The 14042-nt window shown below is 39.8% G+C and overlaps 1 protein-coding gene across 2 annotated transcripts in view; it reads left to right on the top strand.

Moving 5' to 3' along the window:
* Positions 1 to 14042, top strand: part of LOC125458284 (polypeptide N-acetylgalactosaminyltransferase 10-like) — a 93211-nt gene that overhangs the window by 59672 nt on the left and 19497 nt on the right. For both annotated transcript variants that reach the window (XR_009446611.1, XM_048543443.2), the window contains exons 5-8: positions 3018 to 3203; positions 4041 to 4224; positions 6034 to 6151; positions 8210 to 8317. Coding sequence is in view for 1 of the 2 variants with exons in the window: in XM_048543443.2 (XP_048399400.1) it covers positions 3018 to 3203; positions 4041 to 4224; positions 6034 to 6151; positions 8210 to 8317 (596 nt within the window). In the remaining variant the exon portion in view is untranslated. The remainder of the gene's footprint in view (positions 1 to 3017; positions 3204 to 4040; positions 4225 to 6033; positions 6152 to 8209; positions 8318 to 14042) is intronic.

The following is a 14042-nucleotide window of genomic DNA, read 5'->3' as shown; positions in this document are numbered from 1 at the left end:
CTCAGTCAAAGAGACCAAAACTGCTCACTACTCCAGATGTGATCTCAAGGCCCTGTACAATTGAAGCAAGATAATCCCATTCCTGTAGTCAAACCCTCTCACTGTGAAGGTGCCTTCACCACCTTCTGTACCTGAAGGCTCACCTTCAGCGAGTGGTATACAAGGATACTCCAGTCTTTTTGCATCTACCCCTTCCTCAACCTATCATCATTCGGATAATAATCTGTCACTTTGTTTTTGCTACCAAAATGGATAACTCCATATTTGTCCACATTGTACTTCCCCTGCCTTGCATTTGCCTACTCACTCAACTTGTCTAAATCACACTGAAGCATCCATGCATGCTTATCACACTTCACCCTCCCATCTAGCCTTGCATTGTCTGCAAACTTGGAGATTTTACATTTAGTTCCCTCATCTATTACTGATACGTAGAGTGAATAGCTGAGATCCAAGCGCCGATCCCTATGGTACCCCACTAGGTACTGCCTGCCACTTGGGGGGGAAAAGCCCGTTTTTCTTCCTCCTCTTTTAGCTCCTGTCTGCCAACCAGTTCTCTATCCCTGTCAATACAACACCCCAATCCCGTGCCCTTTAACTTTACATGGCATTCTCATGTGAGACCTTATTGAAAGCCTTCTGAAAATCCAAGAACACCATATTCACTGGCTCTCCCTCATTGACTCTACTGGTTACATCCTCAAAAAAATCAAGTGTCAAATATGATTCCCCTTTCATAAATCCATGTGATTCTCAGATTCTACTACTGTTTTCCAAGTGCTATCCTGATAAATCTTTGATAACACACTCAAGAATTTTCCCCACCATCATTGTCAGCCTAACCAATCAATATTTTTCTCCAGCTCCTTTTCCAAATAGTGGAGTTACATTAGAAATCCTCCAATCCAAAGAACTGTTCCAGTGTCCATGGAATCTTGAAATTTGGCCACTAATACATCTGCTTTCTGGGTGCACTTCATAAAACACCATGGAATGTAGACTATAGGACCCTGGGGATTTATTTGCATTTAATCTCATCAATTTCCCCAACAACATTTCCCTGCTAATAATGATTTCCATAAGTTCCTCCATCTGACTAGACCTTGTATACCCCAATATTTTTTGGTATTTTATTTTGCCCACTTGTGAAGACAGCACCTAAATATGTATTTATTGGCCTTCAATCTCTGCTCCCTTAATATCTTCCCTTGTTTTTGACTGTCAGAAATGTTTTGATATTCACATTGAAATCATACAACACAATATTTATTGAAAAAATAGTATTTTTAAGGACCTTTTAGCACCTGAGTTAGATAGTTTGGTAAAGTTTTACCTAGGCAGAATTTTAGGTGGTGGTAGAGGAGCAAAGTCAGAGGCCAGCTGGCAGGCCAGCAAGAAATCCTTGCTCCACAGCCATTATGTGCTGCAGTCTGGAGCTACTTACCAATATGCACAGCTGACCGCTCCCCAGTTCTGGCAACACCAGAGTTAATTTATGGTTGCTGTTGATCTGCAGCCAGTCCTAAGAATGAGGCTCAGTAGAACCTCCAGGCCCAGGTAAGTAAGGGGCATTTTGCGGGGAGATCATCTTCGGAATGAAGGTAGAGTGATGGATTTTAGTCTGTGGTAGGGAATCCACGCAGTGGACACGCTGTAGTGCCGGGCTGGGACCTGCCTATTTTAGGTGCCCCTCTGCTAAAAATCATACTCTGCAGAGGCATGAAAAATCCAGCTGCTTGACATCTGCATTCTGTTCTTCTCCTCCCTCTCACAGATTCCACTTTGAGAATGATTTTAAACTGCATATTTCCTTTCAAACATAAATCATTTGGCATTTGCATTCACATTCACTTTAAGCTAGGATTATGTATGTTTAACAATGATTACTTCATAAAAATTGGCACAATGGAATTTTTGGTCTCACTATTTTCAATGGATTTCAATATTTTTAAGAAAAGATCTTAATTAGTTATGATAATATTTTTTGTTCAGAGTGGATGAATTTATGATTTTCAATACTACATTTATCCCAATGAGGGGAAAAAATATCTTCCCGTTTGTAAAGTTGGCCAAGCAGCATCAGAGGAGCAGGAAAGTTGATTTTCTGAATTTCTGAAGAAGAGTCCCCACCCAAAACTTCAACTTTTCTACCCCGATGCTGCCTGGCCTGCTGTGCTCCTCCAGCTCCACGCTGTGTAATCTCTGACTCCAGCATCGGCAGTTCTTACTACCTCTTCCCATTTGTAAAGGCCTGACTAAATGCTATGCTGCGAGATAGACTTGCAAACTTTTTCTAGGAAAGCATATTGATGAAACATCAGATGCTCTTGTTGGGTTAGGACTGAACTCAGTTGATGTTGGGGTGTGCTGTTGACAATCTATTACAAATAACAATTCAGGATTATTGATTTCCATCACAGGGAATATTAAAAGAAATAAATGTTGTGCTGTAGAACACGTCCGATCTGATCCTGCTTGTTAATGTCACGTAAACTGAGATACATGATGGCTCAGTGATTAGCACTGCAGTCTATCAGTGCCAGAGACCTGGTTCAATTCCAGCCTGGGGTGAATGTGTGGCATTTGTACATTCTCCCCATGTTTGCATGGGTTTCTGCCAGGAGGTCCAGTTTCCTCCCACAGTCCAAAGATATGCAGGTTAAGTGGCCATGCTAAATTGTCTGCAGTGTCCAGGGAAGGAGCAGTTAGATGGGACTAGTTTTATTTGGGATTATGTTTGGCATGGATTGGTTGGACTGAAGGGCCAGTTTTCATGCCGTATGACTCAATGTCCAGTCTAGGTGGATTAGCCATGTCAAAAGTGGCTTATGAGGATAGGGTGAAGCTTGGATCCAGTGAGATGCTGTTCAGAAGGTTGGTACAGAATCAATGGGCCGAATGGCCCAGAAAGGATTCAATGATTCTAAGTTATTCCAAATCTTGTTGTGAAATAGAACAGAAGTATTGATCTGGAACCAATAGTTTCTGTGCTTACTTTTATTTAATTTTTCAAAAAGAACATTTGAAAAAACACCTGGAAGAATATATGGCACGTTTTCCAAAAGTCAGGATTGTACGAGCCAAGAAGCGAGAAGGTTTAATTCGAACACGACTACTGGGGGCCACAGTGGCAAAAGCAGAGGTGATAACTTTCTTGGATTCTCACTGTGAAGCAAATGTGAATTGGCTGCCCCCATTGCTAGGTAAGAAGCAAAATCACAAGTTTTATCACCCTTGGAGAAAAGCTGTGATTGTCACTTCTGTTAATTTAGAGCTATGGTTAGTAAATTATGCAATGTTCCACACATACTCCTTTGGATTGCATCTACCCCATCATTATTTCTTAATTTAAGCATCAGTGGGTTTTTAAAATATTTAATAAAGTGTAATTTGTCTCTTAAATCCAGTACTAAATTAGTTAACATTGAAACCAGGTGCTTTGGAGTTAATGCTTCATCTTTTTATTCTTAGCATGTTCTGATGACCTTTGAGTGTTAATGATCATGAAATTAAGTTAAATGGAGTTGGAATTTGTTCACAGTGGGACTTGTGAAACAGTATTTTTTGAAGTGGGAGGGTCAGAAGGGAATTGAATAAGCATGCAAAGAAACTAAAAGAAAAGGTGAAAGTAAAGAAAGTGTACAAGGTGAATATAAATATTAATGATTTCATACTGTCAATACTCTTTTCAAGTTTGTAACTGCTCTATGCCCAAATTCTCAATGACTCCCAGCTAGATGGAGGAAAGTCATTTAGTGTAGCCACCTTAAGTGATGTCAGCTGAACCCTATTGCAGGAGTACATGTGCGAACAAGTTTAGAGTTTGGAAATAAGTACCAAGGTAAAATACCTCACCAACCTGCAGCGTCCAGGCTTGCTCAAAAGAGTGGTTACTTGCTCTTAAAGTCCTTGTTCTGTTGGATCTATTCACTTACTCCCTGTTGTATTTGAATTGTAATTTGTTTTTCATTGAATGTGGTGTATGTTTTGTCATTTTATGAATAGGTCCTTCAATTGAATCCTTCTGTTCAATCTTTCAGATAGAATTGCTCAGAACCGCAAAACAATTGTGTGTCCTATGATTGACGTTATTGACAATGATCATTTTGGATATGAGACTCAAGCTGGTGATGCCATGCGAGGGGCATTTGACTGGGAAATGTATTATAAGCGTCTTCCAATTCCAGTAGAGCTTCGTAAACAAGATCCAAGTGACCCTTTTGAGTAAGTTTTCAATTCAATTGAAACGTGTGATCAACAAGGATAAGGCTGTTGTATGAGTTAAGTGAACAAAGATTTTTGGTAGCTATTGTCTGAGTCAGTTCACTTATTTCTTTAAAAGTAGGATGATTTTTTTTTGGCTGCCAAAAAAGCTTTTGTGCTCCTGAGATGCTGCTGGGCCTGCTGTGTTCATCCAGCCTCACATTTTATTATCTTGGATTCTCCAGCGTCTGCAGTTTCCATTATCACTAGCAAGATGTGATCAAGTTTGCCACTTCCCTTGACAGTAAGTTTATCTACTAAGCCTATGGACTTTACCTTAAAAAGGGTCCAGAGTTTAAAGCTAGTTGCATCCTCATTAGCCTGCAAGTGCTAAGCATTTTGCATCACAGTTCATGCAAGAAGGTAGAATAATTGAAAGCTACTGGTTAAGGGTGTATGCTTAATTCAGCAGCTACTTGATAATGTGGTTAAGTTTAAGGAAGTTAAAGAAAGTATTTAAGTCTGTTGAGGTGGAGGAAGGCAATACGTGTTAATAATTAAGTGTGGAGCTGGAGGAACACATGTTTCTGAAGAAAAGTCCCAACCCACAATGTAAAATTTCCTGTTCAATTTGATGCTGCCTGGCCTGCTGTGTTCCTCCAGCTCCACACTGTGTTATCTCTGACTCTAGCATCTGCAGTTCTTGCTATCTCACATGTAAACAATTGTTGTGAGGGGAATAGGGGTATCTATTGTCATAATATCATGTTTAAATTTCCTTAACCAGTGGCTTATGACAATGATACCTTGAAGCATATGACAGGCAAGGTAAAATTGAATAAACTAGTGTTGGTCTGTACATACTGTCCTGCAGTCTACAGGTGAAGGAAGTTGGCACATAGTGACAGTGCCTCATACCCTCAGATATCACATGCTCTACTCTTGGCTGACTTGGTTATATTCACACCCAGAAGTCTGTGTTCCCTGTCTTCAATCCCTTTTCAGGAAGGTTTGGAAATGAAAATAACATGTTTGATATCCATATGCTCTCCCTCTCTGTCTTTACAATTGCTCTAAAGATTGCCATCCTCTAAAATTGTTTATTTGATATCGAGACCTGGGTCAGTAAAACATGTGCGTAACTGCCACCAGTTTTTATTCCATCATCCCAATCATCTGCTGTCTGAATATTTGTCAGGCAACATCAAAAATTGGTTTCCTTCAATGACCTTTTAATGTGATCCATTATTAAAATTACATTCTTCCATTTCTGCTTCTTTCTTTTCCCATTTCTTGCTGGAAGTGCTAGCCCATCCATTCTCCAGCTTCAGATTTAATCTATCTGGTCTTCCTGCTGAAATAAATCATGTATGTGAATTTATTTAAATCACTGCAACTTATATTTTCACCAAAACAGGTGTCAAATTCTCATCATGGCTGCCCTGTGTTTTAAAGTTCAAAATTCTCGTCTTTTCTTTTCAAATCTCTCGCCTTGCTGTACCTACCCTACTTAGTAATTTCCTCTTCTTTTGTGTTCTCTAGCATTTAGATGTCTCCAGCACTAGACATGTTTTATTCCTCTTTCACCACTGGTGCATGGCTTGATTCAACAGCTCTGCATCATTTGAGCATTCTACTCTGATTTTTCTGCATGGCCAGCTCTGTCCTTTTATAAAAAAAATAACTTTGATTCCCACCTAAACCTGTTCATTCTCCCCTTCTCATGGTTTCTATCAAAGACCAAATATACTTCCCAGCACTTCCTGTTAACAATAAATTTTAGTTAGGACGTTGTTTATAGAAGTTATCACTCTACTTGTTTCTTTACAGATCGCCTGTCATGGCTGGAGGTTTGTTTGCTGTTGATAAAAAGTGGTTCTGGACGCTGGGTGGCTATGACCCTGGTTTGGAAATTTGGGGAGGAGAACAATATGAGATATCGTTCAAGGTAAGCTGCATATTGTGGATGCATTCAGAACGTTCCTAACTGCGTATGATTCATACTGTATCACTAACATTGTAATTAATATTGCATATTAAGACACCAAATCTCATAAGGATTAAATATTATTCAACCTTAATTAGAAATCTCTCACTGTTGATGAAGATGGCTCAATTTTCCCAAGGTATTGACTTTGGTATATTTTGGAGCACAATGTTAGTAATTTTTGTTCTTCTGAAGTGTTCAAGTTATAAATTTCATTCTATATTGACATCTGCAATCCTGAGTTATGTAATTATTACAGTTTTTAATTATCAGTAAAGATTGTACAGAATGGATTTTTTTCTATCAGATGAAGGTTTTATTGTGACTTAGGAAAGATCTTTAAAATTTTAAAGTTTAGTAGGGCAGGCATAGAATATAATAAAATATGAGGCTGGATGAACACAGCAGGCCAAGCAGCATCTCAGGAGCACAAAAGCTGACGTTTCGGGCCTAGACCCTTCATCAGAGCTCTGATGAAGGGTCTAGGCCCGAAACGTCAGCTTTTGTGCTCCTGAGATGCTGCTTGGCCTGCTGTGTTCGTCCAGCCTCACATTTTATTATCTTGGAATCTCCAGCATCTGCAGTTCCCATTATCTCAGGCATAGAATATGTTCACTTTTGGAAAAGTTCAAAACTAGATGTGAATTTTTTTTTAAAAAACGGCCTGAATAAATCCAGGTTAGAATATGAAACTTGCCACAGCATGGGGAAATTGTGATGACTCAAATAGAAATATTTGAAGGACAGCTGGATGAGTATGAGAGGAAGATGCTCACAGTTGGGTGAAGAAGGGTGGGCAAAATACTCCTATGGTGCATCATTACCTGCTGGGCCAGGTTTCCGCACTACAGTATCCATTTAACTATCTGATAACTGCTACTAACTCAACTGTAACCATCAATCTTAATAAGCATTCTGGATCTCAAGACTGAGTGGTAGGTAAAGTCATTGCACTCTAGTGGATTGTTCACGCTGATCCTTGCCCCTCCCATTCCACTGTGTTTCCTCCCCACATCTTAGTCTCTGGAACTTTCACAGCACTCATTATGCCCGTGTCAATGTTGATTAATCACCCATCAACCTATCTCATTTGTCATTCTTTCCTCCCTATTCCCATTGAACGTGGGACATTACACATGTTTCTTCACTTAGCATCTTTGAACCCTGTTTGGACTCTTCCTTGGCAGTGGTAGACACCTGCATTCCATGCTTGCTTTCAAATATTAATCTCCATCTGTATACTGCATCTCTCTCTCTTTGTTGCCTCACCTTCGACAATTTCTTCAGAAATTCTTATTAGCCTATTTTCTAAGTATTAACTAAGTTTTTCTTGTATCATGTTATAATTATATTGGAATGTAAAACATTAAAATGAGGACCAGATGAATTATCCCTTGCATTTCAACTCAGCTTTATCTGAAGATTACTCTTGATTCTCAAGCCCTGTGTAAAATATAATGGGGTGTTACATAAATCTGAATTTCTGAAATATGTTTTGATGGCTAGATCATTTTAAAGTAATGATAGTGTAAATTAGACACTCAAAAGGGCAGAAATTGCTGGTATAACTGAGCAGGTCTGGCAGTATCTGTAGAAAAAGCAGAGTTAACATTTTGGGTCCAGTGTTCCTTCTTCAGAACTGTTAGCCTGGGAAAATGAACCACTCCTATCTCGAGCTTTAGTCATCACATGTGCTGCTACCACAAACAGCCCATTGTCAGTTACAAGGCCTGGTGTCTGGGGTTGGGGTAAAGAGAAGGTAATCAGGCTTTTAGGTTATTGAACTTAATCTTGAATCAAGATAGCTGTAGGGTTCCCAAGTGGAAAATGAGGTGTTATTCTTCCAGTGTGCACGAGAGTGCTGCAACAAGCCAAGACACAGTGTAGCAGGCAACTGGAAGCTCGGGATCATTTTTATGGACAGAACATAGGTGTTCTGCAAAGAGTTATACATGCAGGTTTCACAATGGCAGTCTCAAATTTACATTGTTAGTATGTTGTTTCTGACTGGGGTTTCAGGTATGGATGTGTGGTGGTCGAATGGAAGACATCCCTTGTTCCAGGGTAGGACACATCTACAGAAAGCATGTTCCTTACACAATTGCAAGTGGATTTGGCTTGCCCAGAGTAAGTAATTCACATTTTACATGACTTTTAACTTCTTAATTTTCATTGTGGTAGCTTGCTCTTCTTTAAAGAAAGTTAAGAGCAAATGATGTTTTGTTGTTTGAAGCCCATGTATGTTTGATGCACATTCAACAAAATAACTCCATAGTTTCAGTTTGAATTCAAGTTTGAGAAACTTAAGAATTGGCTGACATATCGAAACGATGTGGTTCAATGATGAAAACTTGTGCTGCAGATCGAGATGTTCCTCTAGCCAAGCTTTTGCAATCCAGTTGCAGCACTGGCATTTATCTAACAAAATGGATAAATGCCCATCATGTCCAGAAGAAGTGGAGAAAATTGAATCAGCCAATTAACATCCTGTCAACATATGCTTCATCATCAACAAATTGATGAAAGGTGTCATCTAGAGGATTACAAAGCAGTGTTTACTCGCGAACAAACTTCTCACAGATGCTTAGTTTAGACCTAGGACCACTTGACTCTTATCTCATCACAGCATTGTTCCAAACATGGATTGAATATCTGAATTTCAGAGGTGAGGTGAAAAGATGTTCTTGATATCAAGGCAATGTTGGACTGATGGTGGCATCCAGGACCCTTGGGGGAAATGTGGAATCAATTGGAATGGGAAGTGGGGTTGGGGAACTTCAGTTGGTTGGAATCATAGCTGGTGAAAAGCAAGATGGCTAAAGTTACTAGAGACCAATTATCTCAGCAGCAGGACTTCACTGCAAGAGTTCATTAGGGCAATGTTCTAAGCATCATCATCTTTAGCTATTTCATTAACAAACGTCCCTCCATCAGGTCAGAAGTATGACAAACAGGAGGCTGGAAGAATGCAGCAGGCCAGGCAGCATGTGGAGGAAAGGAGCAGTCAACGTTTCTGGTATTACCCTTCTTTAGGACTTCAGCTCCTTTCCTCCAGATGCTGCTTGCCTTGTCATGTTCTTCTAGCCTCCTGTTAGTCTACCTTTGTGTTTCCGCATCTGCAGTCTTTTTCTTGGTCTCTAACCAGGTCAAAATTATGGATGTTCTCTCGGGTTTCCATTTGCATCTCAAACAGATAGTGGAACCAAGGCCTGGGCAACATTTTGGCCAATGTTCATAAGCAGCAACAAGTATTTGCAACACGAGTGTCAGGCAATAGTTATCTCCAGCAAGAAAGAATCCAACTCCATCCCTGTGACATGCAACTCTTTCACTGTCAATATCCGGGTTAGGGGGTGGGGGTTAAAGTTGATCAGAAAATTAATTAAATCTGTCATAGTTTTTATTTAATATCCATTCTCAGGGGGTTGGCATCAAGGGTCCTGGATGCCACCATCAGTCCAACATTGCCTTGATATCAAGAGCATCTTTTCACCTCACCTCTGAAATTCAGATATTCAATCCAAGATTATTTTTTATTTTGCTTGTCATAAATTACTCTGGAGAAGGTGATGGTGAGCCACCTTTCTTGAACCACTGCAGTCAAGAAAAGCAGGTTTATCAACAGTGCTGTTGGGACGGAAGTTCCAGATGTTTGAATTGGTGACAATGAAAGAATGGCTGGCGGTGCATTATTCTAAATCAGTATTATACGTGGCTTGGAGGAAACTTCTGACAGTGGCTTTCCCATGTCCCTGCAGTCCTTATTCATCCAAGTGGTAGAGGTCATAGATTTGAAGAGTTGCTGTCAACACAACCTTAGTGAGATAGCGCAGGGCATCATGTTGATGCTACACACTAATATCGCTGCAGTGGATAGGGTGCTAATCAAATTAGTGGCTTTGTCCTGAAAGGTATCAAATTCCCTGAGTTATGTTGGATCTATACTTGTCCAGACAAGTGGAGAGTATTTCATCATACTGTGGATCACGGACATACTTTGAGACTGGTGTCAGTGAAATGGATGGTTTGTTTCCCATGGGAATGATGGTAAGGAGAACTGGGCAGTTTGGTTGCTTACATCTCGAGGATCTTGGACTAAAAGAGAAAGTGCTGGAGAAACTCGGGTCTGGCAGCATCTGTGGAGAGAGAAAGTGTGTTCATGTTTTGAGTCCGATGACTAGGCTTTGGAATTCTGAGCACTTTGGACATAGCAAAAAGTAGAGTCATGAAGAAACTTAAACAAAAGATGAGGATTTTACACTTGAAGCATATGGATTATGATTTCACTCAAGAAGATGGTAACAAGAAGAAGCGAATTTAAGAAAATTACAGAAGAATTAAAGGGAGACTTATACCAAGGGAACATAAGATTATGTAAGATTGTTTACCGTAAGCTATTGTTGCTGTAGAGCCTACATTTTTCGCTTTAAATTTAATTACTTGGGGAGATGATGGCTAAGTGGTATTATCACTGGACTTCAATCCAGAGACCAGACAACAGTCTGGGAATCTGGTTAGAATCCCGCCATGGCAGATGGTTGAATTTGAATTCACTAAATATCTCGAATTAAGAATCTAATGATGACCATGAATTGATTGTCAATTGTCGCAAAAACCCATCTGGTTCACTAATGTCTTCTCAGGAAGAAAACTGCCATCCTCACTGGTCTGACTTATATGTGACTCCAGACTCTCAGCAAGATGGTTGACTCTGAAATGCCCTTTGGGCAATTAGGGATAGGCAATAAATGCTGCCTAGCCAGCGATGCCCTCATCCCGTGAAGTAATTATTTAAAAATTACATCGTTCCAGAGAGTTTTTTGCAGGGCCTATAAAAGACGAGCAAAGAGAGCTAAATCAATTACTTCATTCAAGAAAATCTTAATGGGATGAATGTCCTCTATTTACTTATAACAGTATTATAACAGGAACATGGAAAAATTGGTACCTTTCTATTCCTGCACCAAGGTATAAGGAGGACCAAACAAAATGAAGTACTGCAGATGCTAGAGATCTGAAATAAAAACAGGAATTGCTGGAAGAATGGGCAGGTCTAACACCAGCAGTGGAGAGAAAAACAACATTTAACATTTCAAATCCAATATAACTTCTTCAGGATTGGGTTCTTCAGAAGAGTCACGCAGGAATAGAAATCTTAATTCTGTTTCTGTCTGTACAGATGCTGCTATATGTTTTGTGCAGGGAAGGTCATGTCTTACCAACTTGTTAGAATTCTTTGAGGACGTGACAAAATTGATTGATGAGGGAAAGGCTGTAGATGTCATATACATGGACTTCAGTAAGGCCTTTGATAAGGTTCCCCATGGCAGGCTGATGGAGAAAGTGAAGTCGCATGGGGTCCAGGGTGCACTAGCTAGATTGATTTAAAAAAACTGGCTAGGCAACAGGAGACAGAGAGTAGTAGTGGAAGGGGGTTTCTCAAACTGGAGACCTATGACCAGTGGTGTTCCACAGGGATCTGTACTGAGACCACTTTTGTTTTGTGATATACGTAAATGATTTGTAGGAAGGTATAGATGGTCTGATTAGCAAGTTTGCAGATGACACGAATATTGGTGGAGTAGCAGATAGTGAAGGGGACTGTCAGAGATTATAGCAGAATATAGATAGATTGGAGAGTTGGGCAGATAAAAGGCAGATGGAGTTCAATCCGGGCAAATGTGAGGTGATGCATTTTGGAAGATCTAATTCAAGAGCAAACGATACAGAGAATGGAAAAGTCCTGGGGGAAATTAATGCACATAGATATCTGGGTGTTCAGGCCCATTGTTCCCTGAAGGTGGCAACGCAGGCCAATAGAGTGGTCAAGAAGGCATACAGCATGCTTTCCTTCATCGGACGGGGTATTGAGTACAAGAGTTGGCAGGTCATCTTACAGTTGTATAAGACTTTGGTTCGGCCGAGTTTAGAGTACTGCGTACAGTTCTGGCCGCCACATTACCAAAAGGATGTGGATGCTTTGGAGAGGGTGTAGAGGAGATTCACCAGGATGTTGCCTGGTATGGAGGGCGCTAGCTATGAAGAAAGATTGAGTAGATTAGGATTATTTTCATTAGAAAGACGGAGATTGAGGGAGGACCTGATTGACGTCTACAAAATCATGAGGGGTACAGACAAGGTGGATAGCAAGAAGCTTTTTCCCAGAGTGGGGGACTCAATTACTTTGGGTTAAAGTGAGAGGAGGAATGCTTCAGGGAGATATGAGTGGAAAGTTCTTTACGTAGAGGGTGGTGGGTGCCTGAACGCGTTGCCAATGGAGGTGGTAGACGCAGACACGATAGTGTCTTTTAAGGTGTATCTGGACAGATACGTGAATGGGCAGGGAGCAAAGGGATACAGACCCTTAGAAAATAGGTGACAGGTTTCGACAGAGGATCTCGATCGGCACAGGCTTGGAAGGCTGAAGGGCCTGTTCCTTTGCTGTAATTTTCTTTGTTCTTTGTTCGTTATGTCGTGAATTTTTCTAGCTCTTTCTGCTTTCATAATGAGGAAAGCCAGACTAACATAGGTCAGTTTTCCCTACATCAGGAAATTTCTAATGCCTCCTACGTTTTAGTTACTACCTTACGTTTTAATACTTGTCCTTAGTATTTTCCAAATTTATTCCTGAATTTCTCTTCAATTGAGAAAATGTTTTTAAGCTGATGATACAACTCATCAATAAAACATTGCATTTTGTTTTGCTTTGCTTGCACCACAGATGATGGGCATAAGTACTGTCTCTTGATTTTTGTATTAAAAACAACCCATGAGCTCTTCAAATTATCTTTTGGCTATCTGCACAAGTGGGAATCAGCTTCAGCATTTAACAACAATCTTTCAGGAAGCGTCTATCTTGTATGTTTTCCCTTTGGTTAACAAGTCCATTTGGATCCAAATTAAGGATAAGTTCAACTAGGCACTTGTCCTTGTTACGTCTTGCACCAATCTGTGTTTCGGTTTGATATGATGGATTTGTAATGGCAGAGGACATGTCATTATATAGTGCGAAGTGGAACTCATGTCTCCTAATCTAACTATGATATTAGTTTGGGTTGCAAACACCAACTCTGTGCATGTGTAATGTTTGAAGTTAATTATTTAATCAGATTTCCTTTTCCCTGTTAGTAGAATTGTAAATCCAGTTTTTAAGTGTAAATTGAGTGGCATCATAAATTTATGTTGCTTGCTTTGTAAATATACAAGTCCGTACATCATTTAAATTTTTACCAACTTCAAAGAATGGAATTCTGCAGTGGGTTGGGCTCCAACTTGCACTGGTGTAGTCACAGGCTTATTGTGGTATAAGACCTTCCTTGGGATTTTTAAACACATTTTCTTGCATTTTAATTATTATAATGGGAATAGATTTGAATGTCTCCATCTCTGAATGTGACTGTGATTCAAACATTTTGTTCGTAATGTTCAGTTTACTAATTATAACATTTGAAATCAATCAGCATTCATAGTTGGGTGAGTTGAATTTTGCATCCAGAACTAACTACTGGTGAGGACTTGAGATTAATACAACTTGCCATCATGATGAAGAAAATTGGAAGCTGGAGGAGTTTGTTTCGATTTTAATTTCAATTTCAACATGACAAATTAGTTTATGCTTAGGCACTTCCATATGTCCAGCTTTTTGGATAACAAGTTGGCAGTTCAAAAAAAGCTCTCCCAAACTAGCTATTGTGTCTGTAACTTGTAAAACACAGTGGTTTGCAGTACATTTTTATGTACAAGCAGTTCCCTTGAAGGATGGAAATGACAACTGAGCAGGGGAAAAAAAAAAGTTAACCAATTAAGACTCTTAAAAAATATAAACTTCAGATTCCAATGAAGATTGGCAAAA

The sequence above is a fragment of the Stegostoma tigrinum genome, chromosome 13 (assembly GCF_030684315.1).
Source record: "Stegostoma tigrinum isolate sSteTig4 chromosome 13, sSteTig4.hap1, whole genome shotgun sequence".
In the NCBI taxonomy this organism is placed as follows: domain Eukaryota; kingdom Metazoa; phylum Chordata; class Chondrichthyes; order Orectolobiformes; family Stegostomatidae; genus Stegostoma; species Stegostoma tigrinum.
The sequence above is the reverse complement of the archived record's forward strand: the minus strand, read 5'-3'. Positions and strand labels throughout refer to the sequence as shown.